Raw genomic sequence first — 25,176 nt, forward strand, 5'->3', positions numbered from 1 at the left:
ATCAGATTTGAATAAGCCAGTCGAGTCTTTGGCGGGGCACTTCGTCACCTAAGTGGACAATTTTGAAGTTGTTATTTCCATTTAAAGGCTGCACTTCCTGTTGGTATTCCAGTTGGTTACACAGAGGGAAAAATAGAGGAAGAGTTTCAAGTAACTCACAATAATCAAAATAATTGGATGGCTTAAATCGATTTGGGAAGTATTCCTTTTGAAGAAAATAGGCCCAATGTGTCACTTTAATGATCTGAGCTTTAGATACAATCTTTGACAATCCCCTGTCTTTTAGGTTCTCGAGCTCCTTGTCAGAACTGAATAATACACCCTTTTTGACGTTGAGGTCTTTCCATTCTTTTGTTCAAGTGTTTATCACTCCCCCACCGACTACCAACCATCAACTATCAACTATCTATGGCGCCAAACCGAACAGGCACAAATTCCCCAGCTGGCGATGATGATGATGACTTTGAAGTGGGTTTTTGTTAAAATTTTGAATGTGTAATTAACAATGAGGCATCCGAGGAGAAAGGGGCGTCTGGCAGGAGGAAGTACCCAGATCCGAGAGAATAAATGCGACGCAAGCACGCGTATGCTTGAGAACCTCCGCCAGGTTGGCAGGGTGGTGCGCATGCAGTTCCAACCCAGCAACCGAAAACTCCAAGCTGAAAACAACGACATGCTCCAGTTGGTTAGCAGAGAGTTATGCGGGGGAGGAGTTGGCCCAGAAGTCGAGACTTTCTGGTCTGGTTTGGTGGCTCTGCATCATTCGCACGGCGGGCTGCTGGGAATCTCAGCTGACAGCCAATATAATTATGCGAGGTGGCATAGAAAATGCAACAGGACACCATTTCCGGGGCACGTATTCTCGCACATGGGTGTGGAAAGTGGGTAATTGTTCTTAGGGACGGCGTATTCTTTTTTAAATATACATAGCTCCCTCAGAAAGCAATCCCTCCAATCCAAACCAGAAGTCCTAATGTTGTGGTCGGTCGATTACGTGACAATGCGCGCTGAAGGAAGGGATTCGATCGGATCGGTGCCCACATTAGTGGCTCGGCGCATCTAGTTTTCCGCAATTTGAGGCTGGTCTTGGTGTGATTTGTGTATGTGCATAAAACGTATTGAATTGCATTTGAATTTGAATCCGAATGCGGAGAGAGTGCTGCTGCTGCTGGTAATTACAGATTATGCTTTACGTAAAAACGCAACGCATTTGTCGCGGCACCCGACTTTCGCACGGACTGGGGTTCACGCCGGGTTACCAAGCTCTCGATGAACTCTGCCTCGTTTCTCTCTGTTTGGCGAATAAAAAATGAAGTGGACTATTAAAAAACTAATTCGCTGGCTAACGACTTGACCAGTTGGCGGGCAAATCCACGTAGCCTTGTACTCTGGTCGAACTAAGCGCAAGTTCCAGGCTGGGAACTGATAAGGCGACCGTGGGGCTTTGATTAGGGGCCTCAAAAATGTGGAATTTTTAAGCCCGAGAGCCCGGAGAATCTCGGAGCTTACTCGGAACCAGCTATATGTTTCTGTTTATTCCGATTCGCAGCCCGGTCTCGCTTACGTAACGATATGTGACAGTAGGGAGTAAATAGGCAATCGGCTGATTTCTTGCGTCATATCCGTGTATGCATGTATATGTTGGTGGGAACGTAAATCCACAATCCAATATACACTCACATATATATATAATCCTAAATAAAAAATACATATTGACCTTTCATCCGACCCTGACATAAATATGTCTCCTGCAAGAAAGTGATAAAAAGGGATCGCAGCAGGTCAATTGGTTCCTTTTTTTTTTCTTGACCCTTCAGGGTGGATTTTCACTTTTCTACGAAAAGGTTTTCTTGTGATATACTTACTCCTTGTAAAATTCTGTATTATATTTTATATTATAAAATTAAATTTCTGTACATAAGTCCGAGTTAATTTAAAATTAATTAAAAAAGAATTGGAGTAAAAAATCCTTTTAAATGATATGCAACACCATAATAAAATTTTGGATATTTTTTTTTTAAATAATTATTTGTTCTTCATCATTAATTTTAAATTAATTACAAAATAATTATAATAAAATACATTTTTAAATGAACTGCAGCACCATGAATATAATTTTTGTAAATAAGCATTTTATTTTTTGTTAATCAATTTTATTTATTTTTTCACGATCCTGAATCTTATTTATTTTTTCACGATCCTGAATCTTAGACAGGTATCTTAAGTGGACAGTTGAATTTGTAGGGAATTAGGCAAACGGCGTATAAGCACCAGAAAAATTTTAGTAGTATGTAATTAGGCAAACGGCGTACGACGTAAATTTAGTGGCGCCATCTATGGGTCAAGTTTGTGTAAAATTGGGCAGCGCCATCTACCGTAATATTTTATACGCCCTCTATTGGCATAAAAGCAAACGATCATGCCAAAAATTATACTTGCCAGGATCATCGCCGTCTATGTTTTCTATATTTTCTGATATCTTGTCTATGTTTTCTATATTTTCTGATATCTTGCATTGGGTCCCATTAAGGGAAATATGCATGTAAAGAAAAGATCATGTAAAAATGAAACTTGCTAGGATCATCGTTTGCCTAATTACATACTACTAAAATTTTTCTGGTGCTTATACGCCGTTTGCCTAATTCCCTACAAATTCAACTGTCCACTTAAGATACCTGTCTAAGATTCAGGATCGTGAAAAAATAAATAAGATTCAGGATCGTGAAAAAATAAATAAAATTGATTAACAAAAAATAAAATGCTTATTTACAAAAATTATATTCATGGTGCTGCAGTTCATTTAAAAATGTATTTTATTATAATTATTTTGTAATTAATTTAAAATTAATGATGAAGAACAAATAATTATTTAAAAAAAAAATATCCAAAATTTTATTATGGTGTTGCATATCATTTAAAAGGATTTTTTACTCCAATTCTTTTTTAATTAATTTTAAATTAACTCGGACTTATGTACAGAAATTTAATTTTATAATATAAAATATAATACAGAATTTTACAAGGAGTAAGTATATCACAAGAAAACCTTTTCGTAGAAAAGTGAAAATCCACCCTGAAGGGTCAAGAAAAAAAAAAGGAACCAATTGACCTGCTGCGATCCCTTTTTATCACTTTCTTGCAGGAGACATATTTATGTCAGGGTCGGATGAAAGGTCAATATGTATTTTTTATTTAGGATTATATATATATGTGAGTGTATATTGGATTGTGGATTTACGTTCCCACCAACATATACATGCATACACGGATATGACGCAAGAAATCAGCCGATTGCCTATTTACTCCCTACTGTAGGCTCTAGGCTCTAAGCGTTATCTTTTCTTTCGAGTCTTCTGATTGGTTTTCCCGATTCATTAACCGGAAAAATGTGGGGAAAATTGGGGTGGTTTTCATGCGTTAACTCATGTACATGTATTGATGATACCAATACATTCAAACACAAGTACCTGTTTTCCGTTTTCGAGGATCAATAGGTTTTGAGGTTTATGCTAAGAATCAAATTTTTAGTATAAATCCAAATCCTAAAGAAAGAGTTTGAAGTTAAAATATAAAGAAAAAAAAAAATGAGCGAGCTGGAAATTATATTCGAGGATACCCAACCAGCACTTAGTGATATTTGTGTATCAAACGGTGCACTTTTATCATTAATTGGTATTGGGAAAAATACACAAGAAGAGCTATTTAATAATCTACAGGATGATTCTCTGACATCCATGTACGATTTGCTAACTCCAACATGGGATTACGAATTAACTATCATCGAGGATAAAATGTATGTCCCGGACACTCAAGAAAATATATTTGAGGATTTCGACGACGACATACCTGCTTCTCCGTGCTTTATTCCGGAGACCCCAGAACTAGTGGAAATATCATCAAAACCAGAGTTTACTTTCCCGGATGATGACCACATATTTTTGGAAGTTAATGAGGGAAAAGATAATTATGAAAGTTTAATGGATGAGGAATTCGACAAAATTTTAATCGATTGGCTTATAAATAATGAATAAATTAAAAACTATGTTATTTTATTATTGTGTAATTATTTTTAATTCATGAAAAATAAATAATTATTCAAACAAAATTATTTTTGAAATCTTTCTTTTTATCAAAGTTTAGTTAAAATGAACTTAAAAATTAAAATACATTAATATTTAAAATAGTTGATTGAAATTAAATTAACACCAAGATTTAAAATTTAAAAGAAATATTTTGAAGTTTGTGTTAAGTTAATTATTTCAATTAATATCGTTGGATGATCCATCAAGAAATGGGTGTATAATTCACTTCGGAGCCAGTACTTTTTCACTTCAGGACAGAAGTAGCAGTTATAGTATGAGGATCTGGCTTTTGTATTGCTGAAGTTGTGTTTTTTTAGAATGTGACGTTTTAATCCATAGCGATATTTAAAGGAAGGACTTTCTATACAGAGATCACAAACGAACGTTTTCATTTCGAAGATTTGAAAATAAACTGATAAAAAGCAACACTAGAACTTGTTTTTATATTATATTTTTAAGATTGAATCTGTGCTATGGTATATAATTGATCTATATATTTTAAAATTAAATGACCATGCAGTCATCTCTTTCATTCCTAATAATAATTACCATATCCCTAGCTATAAATTCTTTATATACACAAATACATTTATAAAAGTGGTATGATGTCATCCCTTTCATTTAAATAAAAGTATATTATTCGTATTAATATACTTATATATATATATAAATAAATATGTATGTATATGTATATATGTAACCACAAAGAAGAGTGAATTTATTATTGAAAGGTATAAAAGAGCGGGATCATTAAATAAATTGATTAGTACCTAACAGTAACCTTTTTGAAGCGAATCCAGGAGTACGTGAGTTATAAATGATGGTATGTTTACAAATTCTCACAGCCAATCAAAAAATATCCTTATGTTTATGTATATCATAGTCTTTCTTAGATACTTTGAATGATCAAAAGCCTGTTATTGGCTACACAAAGACTGAAGACCTATGTATTAATTTCGAATACAAGATCATTGGATGTAAGATAAAGAAAACCACATATGGGACGAAAATAGCCCTTTATTTGACTGATAAGGACGACGAACCACTCTGGATATTTTTACCAAAGAGCTACGTGAATAAATTTTCAACTAAAACACCATTTAAGAAATTGAAGGAAAATGGAATAACGCATCTTGTATATAAAGGAAAAGAGATGACTAGATATAGCTCAGCCTGTTTACAATTTATCTCAAAGGAGTAACTGTATAAAAGAGTCGATTCCTTATAATGTTTTATCAGTTTCATTTTTTCCCTTAAATCAAAAACAACTCCTCTCTCAAGCCTCTCGATGTACGCGCATCAAATAAAATTATTTTTACTTCAATTTGAAGATATGCTTTTCGAGGAGCACCTTAAAAAACTTCAATTTTTAAAAACAACTTTAGAGGATTTGGAAGAAAAGGAAATGCTGTACTCGAAATATGGATTCCACTACAAAATATGTCCCTGGAGTGATGATGAAGCAACCGAAGGTCCAGACACTTGTAACTGCAACAAACTTCCTCTATATATAAAGGAAGCTACGGATATTATGATAAGATACTATAAAATAACTAAAAGAATGTATCCAAATCCATGAAAATAAAAAAGTTTTTTTATAGATATTATAAATAATATTGTTTATTTTTCATATTGGGTTAAAAAAAAAAAAAAAAAAAAAAAAATTTTTTAAATCATTTAAAACATTTACTAAACATTTTTGAAATTAACTTATCATTATAGGTGAAATCTTTTATCTTAAAATTCTGTGTAAAACTCTTTAAAGTTTTTCGATTGCTTTTGTAAAGACCAAAAAGCATGCAGTAATGTCCACAGGTATTTGAAAAGTATCCTTGCAATTGTTGCTTGTTATAAGTATATTTTGATGCATTTCTTTTTAAAAATGCAATAAATTCTTTTTTCTGAGGATATTGTCCATAAGAATCGAAAAATTCTGCTGACTTTTTGTTATAGAAGTAAAATGCAACCCAATGCATTCCTGGTTGGTATGAATAATCAGTGTTAGCTACAATCAATGCTGGATATTCACGAATTTCTTTTGGTAGTTTATCGGCCGAAAAAACCCCTTTAAATATTTTTTTAGTTTGAGGATGCTTGGAGAGCAAGTCCATGATTTGTATTGTATTCATTTTTACAAAAGTACTCGAATATTTCGATGCTTATCAATATCAATCATAGAGTCGTATTCACAATAAACAATGCAAGTAACAGCCTCAGCCAGAGGCTCAGAGAATCTTCCTTCTATTCTGATCGTTCCTTGAGAAATCAGGTTAGCGCAAACACTAGAATTGGAGTGATCAGCAGTTAAATCAAACGCTAATATAAAATTATTTTTGTCAAACATATCCTTGGAAATTTGGAGACCACGATCATAATGCTTAATTCCACAAGCTTTAAATAGTAAATTATATGCTCTTGAACTTAGGGTATTGGTAGGATTTGAGAAATCAAATTCAAGTGCCTGAGAAGGTACCTGTACTCCATTAACTAGCAGATTGAATCGTTGTATTTTAAAGTTTTCAAAATTAAAAGGATCTAATCCTCGATTTCCTGAGTATGCTCTGTTTTTTACCATACAAAAGGCCAAAAAATTTGGAATTTGACCAATAACTGCGTTATCGATGGATAATGTATTATTTCCTGGGTATATTGTGAATGATTTTACTTCAACTTTATTGTATGGGTATATTGCATTTTTTGATTGTAAAACGTGATGATGAGCTAATAAAATGCTGGGGTTGACTACTACATGATTCATGAACAGCTGGGCTTCCAAGATCTTTAGATTCGATTCAGTTTCGGTTTCCAATAAATAAAATGCTGTTTTTTCAATATTAAAAGTAATGCGCAAATCAACATTATTTACAAGCAGTTTTGGTTGGTTGAAAATATCTCCATGCACTTTTCCAAATAATTCTACTTTATTACTATTTTGAAACATGTTTTTAAGAATTTGACTGCCATCACTTTTAAATGGTGTTTGGGTACCATAATTTGGGAAATATCCTTGTGTTGCTAAATGACTTTCACTTGCATCACAACCATAGTTTAAAATTGTTTGCAAATATGATCTATAATGATAATTATTGTCGCTTTGGGAAACCAAAGTATTATTTAAATATACAGATGAGCTTCTAAATATAGAATGCAATATATTATTTGCTACACCAACAGCATTTCCTTCAATACTACTATTATCAATTTTTTTAAGTTGAACCACAAGTTTTAAGTAAACACTTGAAAGATCTCTGTAGGTTTCTCCATTTCCTAAACAAACGAATTCAATTGATGAAGCACTATCCAAAGAAGCAATAGGGTTGTATGAAACTTCTTCGGTTTTCAAAATACAGCTTTGCGTTGGATGAGGCTCAAAAAGATCCAATTCGCTTTTCATGCATTCAATGTGATTACTCATTTTGATTTGGAAAATATGTCACTAATTTTAAATTTTTTAGATGCTTTTTTTCTTGACTTTTTTGAACGCGTATGTTTACGACGTTGTTTAGTTGTTAAATGATTGCGATTTTTTCTTGGTCTCCTCTTTTTATGCCTTTTTCCTTTACCACTTTGTAATTTAGTAATTTTATGAATTGCTTTGTCAGATAGATTATGTAATGCGATTTTACTTTGTTCTTGAATGATATTTCGTAGAGGTTTTCGACCCAAATCATTTATAACAGCCTTTCCGGTTTCAGCAGCTTGATTTTTAAGTGCATTTATCCCTGACAGAAAAAGCGGCTTAATGTAATTAAAAAGTCCACTAAAGAAATTTCCAATACCACGACCATGCTGAACAATTCTTGGGGAAACATAGAGACTACCTATGTTACTTAAGCTTCCACCGCACTGATTTAAATAATATTGATGATAACATTTCGCCATGGTTGGTAAATCAATTCTAAATGTTAGTTTCCCTTAACATTATTATTTATAGACTTTTTCTTCTTTTTCTAAAATGCAGAGTTAGAAAAATTGGAACTGATGAAGTTTCAAAGGGGATTTTATATCCACTTGAATCAGTAATTAATATTGAAATTTCGTTTGGTGAAAAATTTTCAATAGGATAATATTCAACATTTCTAAACTGCATAAATTTTTCTTTTCCATTTGTAAATAAAACTCTTAAGCAACGTGGTCTTTTGCTTCCTACACAACGAGGCTTTATAATGTCCGTGTAAATAAATATTGCACCGCATTCCATCTCATCCGCTTTCATTGATGTCGATTTGTATCGAAATGTTTCAGAATTTACTAAACTTATAAATTCTGTTGAATTAGAGCTTGATTCTTCTGAATTATTTTCTTTTGTTTCTCTCCTTTTTTTAGGATTTTTTCGAAAAGAATTATTTAAATATATATCAGTTATACCGACTTCCCATTCCTCAGACATTGTTTCAGGAAGGTTTACAATATTTGTAAAAGCGCATTTTACATTATCAGGAAACACATTTAAGGAGTCATTGCTGAGCAATGTAATATAAAACTCGTTTTGAAAAAACATTTTAAGCTCTGCAGTTAAGAATATGAGATCCAATTTAATTTATTTTTACCAATTTGGATATTGTTTTCTTTGCGGTTTGCCCTTTGCAATTTTTCTAAATCACTTATATACTTAAGATTTCTTAGTGGATAGGGGGAATCTCTATTCTTTTTAACCTTATTTCTCAGTTTCAGTTTCTTTTCAGTAGAATTTCCTTTTATAATTCTTGTTTTCTCAACTAATGATTTTTTTAAAATCTTATCATCAGTGAAAGAAGTATCTGCGAGTGTTCGTTTATTATTAATTGGAATTGAAACAGATTTCTCAGATGATTGTTCTTCTTCATCGCTGGGTAAAATGGCTAAATCGGGTAAATCCTCTCTTTTAAATGATGACTCGTTCTTGTATTCTTTAGAAGTACTGGCAATAGAATCTTTCCAATCATCTATATATGTTTGGGTTTCTACATTTTGATTTAATGAAAACGGGGGTTTCGATACCGATTGATGCAAAACAGCTTTGTTTCTCTTTTTATTTTGGTATGCACATAATTCTTGTTGAATTTTAATCCATTTATCATAATCACTAATTTTTTTATTGTTTAAAATTGGTAAAAATTTTAAATTTATAAGATCATTTCCTCGATCATTTACTAAAAGTTTATGGTATGCATTTGGATGCATTAAGATTACTTTATTTAGCTCATGCTTACTTTTAATCATGATTCAAAATTTTTCCAAAAATCCCAGAAAGCAATGAACTTATTAAAATTGGTAAAAATCCGCCTTTTTGAATAAGAACTCTTCTCTTAGAATTTAAAGATTGTTTTGAGCTGGAAATATGTCGTAATACATTTTTATACTTTTTTAATGAATTTAAGATATTTTTTGATATTTTATGGTTTCCTTTTAAAGTATTTATCACTATCTCCGACAATGTTTTTACTAACTCGCTATCACTATTGCAAATAATCGCTTTTCGAAGTTTATTATTTGCTTTTTTGAGCACATACAATAAATGTTTGTTCGCTTTCAATCGCCTTATGCTCTTTTTGCAAACCATTTTCATCTGAATAGCAAATTGAATATAATGGATTAAAAATCTCTGTTCTAAATCTTAAAAGATCATTTATTCCTTGCGTAAGATCAATAAGTAAATAACCATGAGGTTCATTCGTGACTTCTTTATATATTCTAAAAAGTTCTTTAGGGTTTTCAGGATATATCTGTCTAGCTAAACATTGAAATTGTAATTTGTCTCTAGGATTTTTAAATGCCACAATGTATTTTGTATTTAGTGATATGTCTCGGGTGTGAGTAGATTTATGAAATATATTTTGTGTTACAACAATTACAGATAAATTTCGATGATGAGATCCTTTGGTAAAAAGTTCACATACATTTTTATTAAATGCTCCCATCATCAAATCATCTAATACCAAAAGTATAGGTTCATTATTTTCATTTTCAATGGAGTCAGGTACCCCATGGTAATATTCAATATTGGTAAAATTTGGTTTCGCTTGCTCTTCACCGTAACACCATATTATTCTATCTATTGAAGTACTTATTAAGTCCTTCCTTCCATTTATTAAATTTTTCAAAAATGTTGTTTTACCCGATCCTGAGGGACCACAAATAAGCATCGTAAAAGGATGAACAAATTGTGTAAACATTTTGATAAAAGTTTTTTGTTTATTCAATGCTAATTATCAAAAAAAAAAAATGTTTCTAATGATTTTTTTCCTGGTCCCGTTTTTTAGCGCAGTCCTTTTCAAAATGAGTATCAGAACCACAATAGTTGCAGTATATAAGTTGACTGTATCCTTTTTTACGAGGATCTTTTCCAAAGATGCGATCCATTTTGCTAAAACAACTTCTCAATTAAAGTACTAAAATCATACTGTTTATTAAAGTAATTTATACATATGATTCTCCGTTATAGTATATATCGTAATTACAGTTTTCTAAAATTACAAAAAGCTTAAATAAATTATTTAGAGCACATCTAAGCTTAAGTTTTTTGTGAATTTTACAGTTGGTAAAAAAATTAGGATAACATGTCAGGCTCTTTCCTATATCTATATCGATAATATTATTCGATAGAAACTTTGATAAAAATTCCTTTTTTACTTCGCCACGTACAATTATATTGGAAAACTTATTTAGTGGAGAAAGTACATCGCTTAAGCAGTTATAGGGTATTTCTCCTTCCATCCAGTCCAATCCGTTTATGTTTTTTCGATGAATATTATGTTGTTGTAATGTATCATAATTCAACTCCTTAATGTTGTATGGAGGTTTGAAGTGAAAGAAGTTTGGTATTACAGTTCCTCCAGGCATGAAGGCCAATTCCTTAACAAAAATTTGATTGTTATTTCCAACAACATATTGAAAATCTACTATAACGGAATTTGATCTATCAAATTTAGTCATTTTAGAATGAGTTTTAAATGTAAACTGACTTTGGTGTCTACATTTTAGGTCTTTATATACCATTCATTTTATTATATAATACATGCATTATGTAATATATAATATAAAAGTTGCTCTCACATCTTAGGAGTTTGTATATATGGATATATATTTCATTTCATTATGTAATACATAATGTATAATATATATATATATGTATATACGTCATACTAAGCCCTTTATAAACCACACATTTTAGTAACTAATTTCAGTTTGTTAATAACATTCAGATTCAATGGATACACTCCAAGCTAAAAGAGAAAGAGCCATAAGAAAAAAACAGAACCATGAAGTTATATTTGGTTTTGAATATTTTGTGGCTCAAAATTTGAAAATAAAATGTGGATTTTCGACATCTAGAAAATTTACTCCAATGATTTGGATGCAGCAGCACAAAAACAATTATATTGGATTTGATAAAGAAGAATGGATGCAACTGCTTACATACAAGGAATTTATACAATTAAAGATTGATCAATATGACTTCCTAATGTCTGATACAGTTTTGGATCACCCTATTTTATCAACTATTAAATGTAATTTTAGATTTAGAAAATCAGATAAACAATATGTTCTGATACTAAATCAATTCGGTAATAAAATTGAAATAGATAGTGAAACTTGGAGATCATTAATTCGCCTAGCTATATTTTTAACTACATTTTTATGTTGGAACACTATATTAAAACAGCAAATATCCTATCTGTACTATAATCATATCATTCCGAAGTGTGTCTCTTTACAAAAATTCGATATTCAATTATCTGATTTAGATGGTAACTATGATAAAAATGTTCAAATAGATTTAACACGTTTATGTTTCGAAATATCTAAAAAAATGACAAAAGAAATAAAAGAAGATGTAATTCATTATAAGAAATCATTAATCTCTAAGACCTCAGACATTAACAATAAAAAATAAGTTTTTTTTTTTAAATAAAAATGAGTAAGCAACAAGTTGTTGATGAAATACATAAATCTTGTAGAAAAAATTTTTTACGTCGAAAGTTCGTTCAAAAAGGGTTTCATGATACTTGGCAAATTGATTTGGTTGAAATGATCCCCTATTCCAATCAGAATAATGGATATAAATATTTACTAACGGTTATTGATACATTTTCAAAATATGCTTTTGCTAAGCCTGTAAAATCAAAATCGGCAATGGATGTTGCAACTGTTATGAAATCTATATTGAAAGATTCCAAATACAAGCCAAAAAATATACATTCCGATCAAGGCAAAGAATTTTTTAATCAACTCTTTAAAGAACTTATGAAGAAAAATAATATAAATCATTATCATACATTTACACACCTTAAGGCTTCGATTTGTGAACGATTTAACAGAACTTTAAAAAATAGGATGTGGAAAATGTTTAGTTTTAATGGAAATTATCGATGGATTACCCATTTGAATTCGCTTGTAGAAGACTACAACCATTCTTACCACAGAACTATAAAAATGAGGCCAATCGATGTTTGTAAACAGAATGAAGAGTTTATTTTGAAAAAATGTTATAACATTGTTAAGGTATTTCCAAGGCATAAATATGTAGTAGGAGACCATGTTAGAATAAGCAAATACAAGGGTGTATTTGTTAAAGGATATGAACCTAACTGGACCACTGAAATATTTACAATTTCAAAAATAAGGACTACATTCCCAGTTACTTACGAGCTCATTGATTATAAGGGTGACCCTATAAAAGGTACATTTTATGAAGCTGAAATTCAAAAAGTTAAAGACAAAAGTGCATTCCTAGTTGAAAAAGTAATAAAAAGAAAAAAAGACCAAATTTTTGTAAAATGGCTAGGTTTTGATGAAACACATAACTCATGGATAAATAAAACAGATTTATTAAAATAAAATTTTACAATTTGGAATTTATTTATACAAATTATACATACATATATACATTTTTAATTATTATTATTATTTATATACATTTTTAATTTTTATTATTATTATTTATTTTTATTTTATTTTTTTGTTTTTTTTTTTTTATTTTTATTTTTATTTATTTATTTTTTTTTTGTCGCTTATTTAATATTTTTAAAAATACGTACAATATTATTGACATTATCCATTTGTATTTAATAAAGATCTTAATTTATAATGACCATATGCTAAAGTATTAATATTACAAGCTAATACCCATCTTTTATCATCTCTAGGGCTAAGACTTACTTTATTAACTACATCAGTATATAACTGATGGCCCCTACTTCTTATACATCTTTGTTCTCCATAGTACGTTTTCATATGTCTAATACATTCAATATAATCTAAATGACACAGTTTTTTGATTACTGATTGCTTAACACCCTTAACTTTCTTTGTATCTATATATTCGTCATTGTTTTCTACTAAAAATGAATATGCTTTAGCTTTTAGACCCGCGAAAGAGGTCATAATTTTTCCAGCATTTTCATCTTTGAATAAGCCCAATTCTTTGTTGTTAGCTTGAATAATGTTGAATCGGTTTCCTGTCTCATAATTTGATGTGTCAAAACGGCTAGAATTTTTTTTTATTATTTTGTATATATCCTCTTCACAGGAAACTATAAAAGAGTCTGTATCCATATATATTATTTTTGCTGAGGGACACTCTACTAATAAAAAGTTATAATAGTAATCATACATTAGCCATTTGGACAAATCGAGAACAGTAAATCCAATATAAATAGGCTTATCATACAAAATTGAAGTCTTTGTAGTCTCAATTGCCGCTAAATTTTCTCCAAAAATTTCTAAACTATGAAAATTATTCCTTGCAACTAGTTGTCTAAACCCTGGAGAGTTTTGCGCCGATTCATAACGAGTTACTAGTGTTATTTCTCGACGCTTTTCTACGTTTTCCATGGTTTTGCCGTATACGGCATTATTCATTAATTTATAAAAATTTTTTTCAAATTCATTTTTTGCTATTTTTCTATGTTGGGTATTTAAATCTATATAGGGCTTTAACCAGTATGACTGATTAAAAGATAAAATTCTATGAATTTTCTTTAATTTTAATCCCTGTTTAAGACACAATTGAAGCTGTTTTAAATGAATAATATAAAACTCTTTAGAATTTAAATCAGCTATTAATTTTGGTTGTTTTCCTCCTGGGGGAACCTTGTTTTCAGGACAAAATGGTAGACTGTTATGTTTGTCATGAATTTCATCAGGATATTCTAAATCTACTTCTAAAATATATCCTGTGTCTCCTGAGGAATCAGCATTTTCTACATCAAATAAATTGGTTTCATTTTCGCTTAAAAATTGAAAATTTGAAAATGGGAGTTTTTGGCTCATAGCCCAACCATATAAATTATTTGCGTCAATATACGACAAATAATTTTTTGGTTTTGTTTTATCATAATTTCTCATGTACTCATTATTTGCTTTTGAAATTCTTTGAGTACATTGAGTCAGACCGCCCCGTATACCTCTTTTAACAAAATTGTAAATGTTGGGGTCACTTATTAAATCTAATTCTACTTTAGTATACTTCAGCATAGCATCCCATGAAATAGATGGGGCTGAAACATAATTAACAGGGTCTAATTTATAAATTTTTGAGCATATATTACGGAAGTTTTCAAAAACGTCTGCTAAAATTAGTACGTCACTCTCCAAATACAATTTCATATAGTCTTTTAGAGTTCTGCACTGAAACGAACTCCAAATTTCTTTAGCGAAATTGTATTCGCTAATACTACACTCTTCGTCTTTCAACGAATTATAAAAATATTCCCTAGGAGGAAGTTCGGTTTCATTGAATTTTTCAAAACTATCCAAATAATCATAGGGAAATACTCCCTTTCTTCTCATTTGCCTAAACTTCTCTCCACTAAATTTTGATTTTAATATTTTAAAATCTTTATCTTCCATGTTGTAAGCTAATTTTTCTAAACTAGAATTTAAAAACCTATTGGAATCTATGTACTTTATAGTATAATTAGTCTTTCCCTTTTCAAAAATTGTCTGATTTAGAGCAATATATAACTCTTTAGTAGAGGGTATTGGTTTCAATTTACCCCCTAGGGCATTAATAAAGAGGTGGATATCGTATCTTGATAAATTATGAAAAACTACAGGGAAATAAGCTTTTAACTTAAAACTATCTTTACAACTTCTATGGATAGGACCTTGGTATTTACCCGTGAACTGGTTAAAATATTGTACGCGTTCATCCGTACTGATGACCTCTTCACACGCATAGCAGTTCCCATGCTCCTGGTAGTCCTCATCGCAGATGTCAAAGTTATATATAGGTTTTTTTGATCCCTTCCAGTATTTGCTATATAAGGCCATTGTCTCCTCTTCCAAAGTTTTAACAAAAACCTTCATACAGTCATGTCCTGTAATTTGTAAAAAGGAAAAATTTATTAACTTTAAAACTTTTCATTTATTTTAAAATAATTTATTTACCTTCATAGGTCCATAATTTATTCAGCTGAGGGTTGTATTTATGGGCAACATAAAACGAAACAGCACATGCTGTATGTTTCTGCACAGGCTTGGTATAGGATTCGTTTGGATTATTTGAGGCTGTTTGGTAATGTTCCAAAACTGCCTCAATGTCCGCATAAATTACCACGGGTGGTGCCAGTTTTTTTGAAAAATTTTCAAATTTGGTTTTAGTGTTTGGTTGTGGGTATAGTGAAGCCACTTGACCGCACTCCTTTAGATTGTGGGTCTTGTTAGTGCTGCAATAAAATTGTAGGCAATTTCTACAAAAATATCTCTCCGAATTTGAGTTGTTCACTTGTGATTTACACAATGTTTTTATGCTTGTAATGTACGCATAATGCAAACAATTTTTTTTAGGATTTTCTATTCCCAATATATCGATATGATGGATTTTTACTTCTTTAGTTCTAATTGTAGGACCTTCTATGCGACCATCATAAATTTCATATACATTTATGCTGTAATTTGAGTTATTTTTCTCGAACAGCTTTATTCCATTCTTTGTAATGGGAAACTCTATTCCCGAAAAGTTTAATATTTGTTGTTCATATGTTATAATTGGTTGGCTAATATCAAAAATCCCATAAAATGAAGTTCTGGGCAGTTTTTCGCGAGCTGATTTTTTTTGCGCTGATGTACCAAAATTTATTTGAATGTGTTTCATATATGCTATGTGAGCCAAAATACACCACTTAAAACAATAAATGTCATTATTTTTAACATTTATGAGAGCATTTCTTTTTCTTATGCTCTTAGGTGCTTCAACATATCCTGATCCAGGAAGGTGCTCTAGCTTTAATATTTGTATTTCATAAAATGTAAAATGCTTAATAGCCCATCCAGAATCCCTCTCCTGGAATTCATCGGCTTTTGCAATTAACATTTCGTTATCGTCATTTAAAATGTATTCGACGTCATTATATGAGCTGACGTAAATTGCTTTATAGTTTGTCGAGAAATGTTTTGTTTCCTCTTGCATCTTATCAGTTTCTTCAGTCGGTTTTACATATTTTCCATGAACTGATAGACGCACTTTTATAGCTCTTAATTCGCTAAGTGCATATTTTATAATGTTTATAAGATTATTTTTACATCCAATGTAAAATTCTTTTAAATCTAGATCGCGCACTCCGAATACTTTATACTTTTTTGTGTAAAAAGTATCACTTTGGGTTATAGGAAAAATGTTAGCATTTTGCCACACAAGTTTCCTTAATGCTGCTCTATGATTTGGAGAATGTAAATGAATTCTTTCCTCAACGAAAGCACAATTTTGCTTACAATCGGGACAAATATTCTTCTCAGCAATTATGCGGTCTAGTCTAGCCCTTTTTGATGTTGATGGCTGTTCTTCAATATCCATGGGTTGCCCCTCTTGAGGGCTAGTTTCCTTGGACACACCAGCCTTCCGTTTGACCGCTGATGATACGTTGAAAATACTATGTTTTGATGTAGTTCCTTGGTTCCTGATTCCTTGAATTTTTGGTTGTTGATTTTCCTCCTGCTTTTTGGTCACCGTTGTTCGCGAACGATACAAAGCTTTCGCCAAACCGTTGGCCTGAGATTTCTTCTTCATCTCCGAGAAGGCATTTCGAGGTCCTTCACATCGATCATAATGAGTTATAAACTCATTCACACTAATAACTTTAGAGCACAAGTCACACGCAACTTTCGACTCCATTTTTATGATTTAGGTTTTTGTTTTTATTTTTTTGTAAAAAGAAAAAGCGTAAAAATTGCTTTAACCGGCAAGGCAAGATTTATACTAAAAATTTGATTCTTAGCATAAACCTCAAAACCTATTGATCCTCGAAAACGGAAAACAGGTACTTGTGTTTGAATGTATTGGTATCATCAATACATGTACATGAGTTAACGCATGAAAACCACCCCAATTTTCCCCACATTTTTCCGGTTAATGAATCGGGAAAACCAATCAGAAGACTCGAAAGAAAAGATAACGCTTAGAGCCTAGAGCCTACAGTAGGGAGTAAATAGGCAATCGGCTGATTTCTTGCGTCATATCCGTGTATGCATGTATATGTTGGTGGGAACGTAAATCCACAATCCAATATACACTCACATATATATATAATCCTAAATAAAAAATACATATTGACCTTTCATCCGACCCTGACATAAATATGTCTCCTGCAAGAAAGTGATAAAAAGGGATCGCAGCAGGTCAATTGGTTCCTTTTTTTTTTCTTGACCCTTCAGGGTGGATTTTCACTTTTCTACGAAAAGGTTTTCTTGTGATATACTTACTCCTTGTAAAATTCTGTATTATATTTTATATTATAAAATTAAATTTCTGTACATAAGTCCGAGTTAATTTAAAATTAATTAAAAAAGAATTGGAGTAAAAAATCCTTTTAAATGATATGCAACACCATAATAAAATTTTGGATATTTTTTTTTTAAATAATTATTTGTTCTTCATCATTAATTTTAAATTAATTACAAAATAATTATAATAAAATACATTTTTAAATGAACTGCAGCACCATGAATATAATTTTTGTAAATAAGCATTTTATTTTTTGTTAATCAATTTTATTTATTTTTTCACGATCCTGAATCTTATTTATTTTTTCACGATCCTGAATCTTAGACAGGTATCTTAAGTGGACAGTTGAATTTGTAGGGAATTAGGCAAACGGCGTATAAGCACCAGAAAAATTTTAGTAGTATGTAATTAGGCAAACGATGATCCTAGCAAGTTTCATTTTTACATGATCTTTTCTTTACATGCATATTTCCCTTAATGGGACCCAATGCAAGATATCAGAAAATATAGAAAACATAGACAAGATATCAGAAAATATAGAAAACATAGACGGCGATGATCCTGGCAAGTATAATTTTTGGCATGATCGTTTGCTTTTATGCCAATAGAGGGCGTATAAAATATTACGGTAGATGGCGCTGCCCAATTTTACACAAACTTGACCCATAGATGGCGCCACTAAATTTACGTCGTACGCCGTTTGCCTAATTACATACTACTAAAATTTTTCTGGTGCTTATACGCCGTTTGCCTAATTCCCTACAAATTCAACTGTCCACTTAAGATACCTGTCTAAGATTCAGGATCGTGAAAAAATAAATAAGATTCAGGATCGTGAAAAAATAAATAAAATTGATTAACAAAAAATAAAATGCTTATTTACAAAAATTATATTCATGGTGCTGCAGTTCATTTAAAAATGTATTTTATTATAATTATTTTGTAATTAATTTAAAATTAATGATGAAGAACAAATAATTATTTAAAAAAAAAATATCCAAAATTTTATTATGGTGTTGCATATCATTTAAAAGGATTTTTTACTCCAATTCTTTTTTAATTAATTTTAAATTAACTCGGACTTATGTACAGAAATTTAATTTTATAATATAAAATATAATACAGAATTTTACAAGGAGTAAGTATATCACAAGAAAACCTTTTCGTAGAAAAGTGAAAATCCACCCTGAAGGGTCAAGAAAAAAAAAAGGAACCAATTGACCTGCTGCGATCCCTTTTTATCACTTTCTTGCAGGAGACATATTTATGTCAGGGTCGGATGAAAGGTCAATATGTATTTTTTATTTAGGATTATATATATATGTGAGTGTATATTGGATTGTGGATTTACGTTCCCACCAACATATACATGCATACACGGATATGACGCAAGAAATCAGCCGATTGCCTATTTACTCCCTACTTGTGACGATACGCAGTAATTTCACTGCCAGACCAAAAAGCAGAAGAAAAATGGTAATAATTATCAGTACGCGTTGGAGGAGTGAAACCCGGTGTTAGACTGGGCAGGCCCAAAGTGCATTCACCTGCGTAGGCTCCGGGCACTAATTCGAGGAGATTTAAGTATGCACACCATCACCCCGAACACCGATGGGAGAAAGGTGAAAAGCAGCCCAACCTTCGCCGGAGAACCTTATGCCGCATGGCGTATGGCGTAACCAGATACAAATTGTGTAGATTGTGAACCACAGCCAGGCCGAGTCAGAGTTTGGGGGTTAATGATCATTTCATAAATAGATACAGACCGTGCCAGCCAAGAAAAACACCAAGTGACGGCAGATGCACCGAAGAGGCGGCAGCTGGGCAACTTGTTTGTTTGGACTAGCCAGAAATAGGAACTTCTCGTTTGATTTCTGGCCTGATATCCCTGACACTGGGGCATTGATGGATCAGCCCACCCTGTACCATGTACCATGTAGCATGTACCAGCTACATCAAAAGATTTACGGCAGACTCTGCTCTTTGAAATGCTTTCGTCTGCCATGACTCAGAGCTGGCTCTGCGGAAATAGCCGACAGAAAGTGCACTGCGGAGCTGTTTGAAAGCGAAAGCATTTTCTCCCCGAAAGGTTCAGCTTTTTGTGATGCAAACGCATCATTAATTGCCCCAACAAGTTGATTTATAACTCCATTGCCTCACGGCTCCCACTGCAATGCCTTTAAAGATGACTAGCCCCTCGGGAATTTCCTAGCAAGAGGCCTTTAAAAGTTAGAATCGTATCATAGCAGAGACTGTGTAGTTAATTACCTACACTTTGATTAGCCGACCGACTGCACCGACAAAATATTATATATTTAATGATTTCTCTTCCAACTTGGACAAGTTGCGTGCGAGGAGCTGGCCGTTCCGATTCGGTTTTAGAAACTTGGTCAGCGGCAGCGCCAAAAATGAAGTCATCTGATAATCTAGCCGCAGCTTTTCCATCCCGAGAGCCACCGTTTCACAGATGAGGTGGTTCGAGGCGGCTATTGTGTTGGCAGGTTGAGTTTTTAATTTCCGTGAACGGGATAAGGTGTTGCTCGCCGAGAATTCCATTTAGCCACACAAACAAACTAATTACCGGCCGAAACCTAGTCAGCGACTGACACGGCTGATAAGCCGGCGGAGCCCCTCGAAATCTGCAGATTCTTTCGGGAGTGGGGGTGTTGTGACAATTCGGTGGGCGGCCGGTGGGAGGGGGCTGATTAATGACAGCCCGGCAAGGTAGCTAATTAACCAAGGAGATGGGCCTAATGACCGAGATGGGGCAGGAGGCGCCGTGAGCCGTGAATAATATTAATTAATATCCCATTAGCCGAGTTCTTCTCAGACTCAGTGTCATGCCAACGCATTGTGAATGCATCTCTGGCCTGGAAGTGTCAAGCAACTCCGCTGCGGTAAGAGCATTTTGCCAAGCCAACAGTCAGCTGTCAGGGCTGCTTTCCTCCAGTGACAAGTTCTCAACCTGCCACCGAACTGGCGCTGGGCAGGGCCTGAACACATAGAAGGGCGTTAGGGGCAGTGGATGGAGACGTCCGTCGGACCAGGCCCCAGTACCCTCTGGTACTGCAGTGCATTTTTAGCCCTAATGCCTTATTTACACAACGGGCGAGAACTTGGGCTGCTGCATAACTTTGTTGTGGCCGGGCCGGGCTGGCTCTGCACTTGTTTTGATTTGAAATGCCAGTGAAATGGAAACGAAGCGCAAATGGCAGAGCAGGCAGAGCAGCCAGAGCCGCACCGAAAACAGCACCAATAGCAGCGACGCATGGCCAGCAGATGTGGCGGTGGCCTTAAAGCCATAACTTTCCCCGGGAACCTCATATATGTAACATAATTAAACATTGTTTTATCCAAATGCTTTCGTGCCCAAAATACGACTTGGTCGGCCGGCTGACGACTCTGACTTTCCACTGCGAGCCAAGTCGGCCAGCCACTCCGCTCTGCCCCACTGTCAATATATACTTTACGAGCGGTCCGAACATTTCACTCAATTGTGAAACTGCTGCTATGCACCGCGAAAATGAGTGGTAATATGTGTTAATCTAAGTAACTGGCCCTGGGAGTGGGGCTCTCGGGTTTCTTCATCCTGGCCGAACTCCACGCGAGGTACGCAAACGCCGGTGGAAGAAGTCGTTACCCAGGTGATCCATTTGACAGCCCGCGACAGTGTAATATCGGCATGGGAGGGAGATCTAATCACAGACAAGGCCCACCTGGAGGAAAGCCTGTTATTACGCTATCTGGCAGACAATTGGGAGTAGATGTATGGCTCACAGCATTACAAGTGTAATCAATGCCTTCCAAGAAGGAAATTATGAAATGGAATGGCTTATTAGATGGCAGCAAGGTAGAAATTTCAATGAGCCCCCAAAGAAAGTGTGTGCGGTTTGGGTTACCAAAATGAAGTAAACAATAGATATACTTACTGTAATACAATAAGTGTAATGTTATAATAATAAATAAACAAAGAAAACCATAGGAACCCCGATGAGTGACTCAAGATCCAAAGGTCTGTCTAGCTCCATTTCTTCCACATAAAACAGAATGTGTGTCACACGAGCATAGGAATATTAACTTTAAAGGTTAAATCACTGAAAGTGTAGGTACTGTCTGGGGCATGTGGAACCTATTTCGAAACACTGGCACTGATTTTTTTTTGTGCGCTGTTACTATTCTGAGGAGGCGTTTATCTTTCGGCAAGCCGGTACCAGTCACGTAGTACCCCTCGCCATGCTGAGTGTACGCTTTGTGGCAGATAAGCCGGCCAGGCCAAGTTCCACCAATCTGCCGAAGACTGCTTGGAAGTCGTAGAAGGAATTTCGGCTGGGTCGTCATCGATTGCAAAGACCATCGATTGCGGAGACCCATTACTCACTGGGGATCGTTGCCCCAAAATAAGAGTGACAAAGGTGCATCGGAATTGCCTGGGAAATCAGTAGATTACGTTCACCCCTAACTACTGGGAGACTTCGCGGCCGTAAAGGGGGTCAACAAAGCAAACATTGAGGCCATGCTGAGATACTGACCCGATTGTAACTTTATCGCCTACACCAGACCAGCTGACAAAAAGTAAATCGGAAGTGACCTAAGCAAATGTTCTGAGAAGTCTGGGGTTTCCGGGCTTTAGAGAGGGGAGTACCACTGCGGAGGAAAGCGCCTGAAAGTTGGCGTTCTCCAAGTGCAACTGTCTGTTGCATAAGACTCCACAAATACGCATAAATTGAGTCCCCCGACCCGGCACCTTATTATATCACAACGAAGGATTTCATCGCGGCTGACAGACTTCCATAAAAGGTGCATCTGCAGCTCCGAGGAATGCCGCTCAGGCCTTGCAACCCGGCGTTGCACTAACGGCACACCATTTTTTGCTCAGTCGCTGATGTAACGGAAAAAGTATTTCCACAAAAAATGGCTAGATTGTCATGGTTCTGTTTGAAAAATTAAAAAGTATGATTCTCTATTTGCACTTTGGGGGATTCTGCTAATAGTCTGTGCCTGTACTTCCGCAGTTTGTGCCGCAGATAGACGACATCAACAAACCGAGAAGAGTCTCATGGGAGCAACGTTTGCATACTCTTCTATAAATAGCCGTCCCCGCCGAAAACATTGCAGGGCGATGAGCCACTCGGATCGCCGGCCCGCCGGGACGGATAAGCAGATACACGAACGTATGCCGCAGGCCATACGGGCGGCGGGAAGTGAGTAAACATCCTCGGGTGGGGGCAGCACGTGAGGGAAATCCTTAAGCAGGCTGTGGGTCCTTCAACAGGTCACAGTGCTTCGGCTATTATGTACGGCTGATTAAATCCGTAAACACAGTCGGCTGGAGTCCAGCAGGAAGCCAATGGGCGAAAAAGTCACCCAGCAGACCAGGCACTCGGCCAGAAGTCACGGAATAATTGATCAATGGGCCGCAAAATTAGCAGCGTTACGGGGCCAACTTGGAGCTGTATGTGGCCTCCAGTAATAGCTTTATTTTACGACCTCCACAACTGATATTTTTCGGTTTAAACTTTGGTTCCTAAAAACCATATAATCATCATTTAAAATAAGCATTCTCAGGAAATGTTTATCGCTAGCCGCGAAGCTAAATTAAATAAAATTTTGAAATATTTTTGATAATTATACGATTGAGATTCTCATTTAAAGCATTAGTTGTATTTTTCACTTTAATGAGTTCCTTTGAAACCGCCCGTTCGAGGGTGAAGAGTAAGAAAGGTAAGTCCTAAAAGCTCAAAGATACTCCTAGTCGTTGACCTCCTATCGTCACAACTTACATTGCTGGGTCACCGTCGGTTGCTCCTCCTTCGTCACATTCCTTGGGGGGCGAGGATGGGGAATTGTCATCCTCGGGCAGTAAATACCACTTGGTGTGGAGGCCGCAGCTGGCGTAAACATCCTCGTGGTCGAGGGCTGGCGGTATTTTGGATGCAGTCTCCTCGAACTCGGTTGCCGAGGCACGCCCACTATCTGGGCCAGTGAGCTTCTCCAGCTCACAAGCTTCGGCTGCCACCTCCACCAGGGCCTCCGACTCAGCGCCCTGCTCCTGCTCGCGCTCCCGCTCCCGCTCCGGTTCTGTTTCTGGTTCCTCGCTTTGGTGTTCTGGTGGATGCAACGCGGCAGCCGTTGCGGCGGTAACGGGAACATTTACACCAATTGTCTTGGCAGACATTTTTGCTCATGTAATAAACACTTTTGTGGTCCGGTCCGGCCCGGTTCGGTTTCGGTCTTATTGATTTTCGCTTATGGTTCGTTTTTAGATGCGCTATTTGCGTTGTTGCTTATGCGTCCACAAACATTTTGGCTTCTGCCCAAGCAGAGTACATACTGTATATATGCATATATACACAGGGATATATAAAAGATACAGCAACAACTGCAGATACAGATACACACTCCGAGAGGGACGCCCACGACCGGCGAATCGACTTGTTTCTTTTTATTCTTTTCTACCTTCACAGAAAGTGCACAGAACAACTCTATGCAGCTGGGCTAATTGACACTCGTCGCGGTTCTAGATTCTCGATTCTCGGCTCTCGATTCTCGGAAAAGATTTTGCAATTTAAACCGGATGGAATGGCCACAATTTCGTGTGAGATGGAAATGGGGCTAAACAGCTGACACTGGCCAGAGAACTTCAGCCGATTGGACACGGGACGACGGATGAAAAAGGCGCGCGCACCGTCGTTAAAAATACATTTTTCAAACTTTTCGCTGCGGTGCGGCGTCTGTTTCGGTTGGTAGGAGATTGTTGTTATCAGTGTTCATAGTTGCTGGGGTTCAGTGTAGCTGGTTTTCAGTGTTGCTGCTTGTTGTTATTTTTAGTAGAGTTGAGCTCCCCTAATCGCGCTAGCGGCTGGTATTTTCTGGTATTTCGCGGTTATCGATAAAATTTTGTATGTTTATCGGTATGTAAGGGATTTAAACATTATATTTTTTATTTTAATTTAAGTCACGGATCAGTTATATGAGACTCATAAACTATATGGACTTGCCCTACAATCAAAACCAATCAATATCTCTTACAAAAAATAGAATAATAACCAATCCACATGTACCTAACGCGTACTAGTGGCGGCCTCATTATACTAATTTTGCTAATACCCAGTTACATTTAAATAGCTACTAAGCTAATAATCAGAGTTAATCCACAATCAACCCTATTTAGGTCCTCACTTCATACAATTTAATTGACCAAAAACAAAATAAACACAGAGGCAATGCGCATGCCTATGGTATCTCGTGTGTAGAGCCCGCAAGTATGCAACAATTCTTGGCAGAAGTGCATGTTTGCCCAAACGTATGCACGAATATTTTTGGCTGAATGCATTACGTATACGTTTGGAAAAAGCAACCTCCCCAAAATGCTATTCGAAATATGTTTTA

General features: G+C 34.9%; 1 protein-coding gene across 2 annotated transcripts in view; it reads right to left on the bottom strand.

The window, feature by feature from the left end:
* RhoGEF3 (Rho guanine nucleotide exchange factor 3) overlaps positions 1–25,176 on the bottom strand; it is a 50,494-nt gene that overhangs the window by 10,725 nt on the left and 14,593 nt on the right. The window contains exon 1 of one of the 2 annotated variants that reach the window (XM_017235594.3): positions 23,568–24,541. The exons of the other annotated variant lie outside the window; for it this stretch is intronic. Within the exon in view, the coding sequence (XP_017091083.2) occupies positions 23,568–23,962 (395 nt within the window). The 5' untranslated portion in view covers positions 23,963–24,541. Of the gene's footprint in view, positions 1–23,567; positions 24,542–25,176 lie in introns of those variants that run through there. 2 annotated transcript variants of the gene reach the window in all.

Source organism: Drosophila bipectinata, chromosome 3L, assembly GCF_030179905.1.
Source record: "Drosophila bipectinata strain 14024-0381.07 chromosome 3L, DbipHiC1v2, whole genome shotgun sequence".
Taxonomy (NCBI): domain Eukaryota; kingdom Metazoa; phylum Arthropoda; class Insecta; order Diptera; family Drosophilidae; genus Drosophila; species Drosophila bipectinata.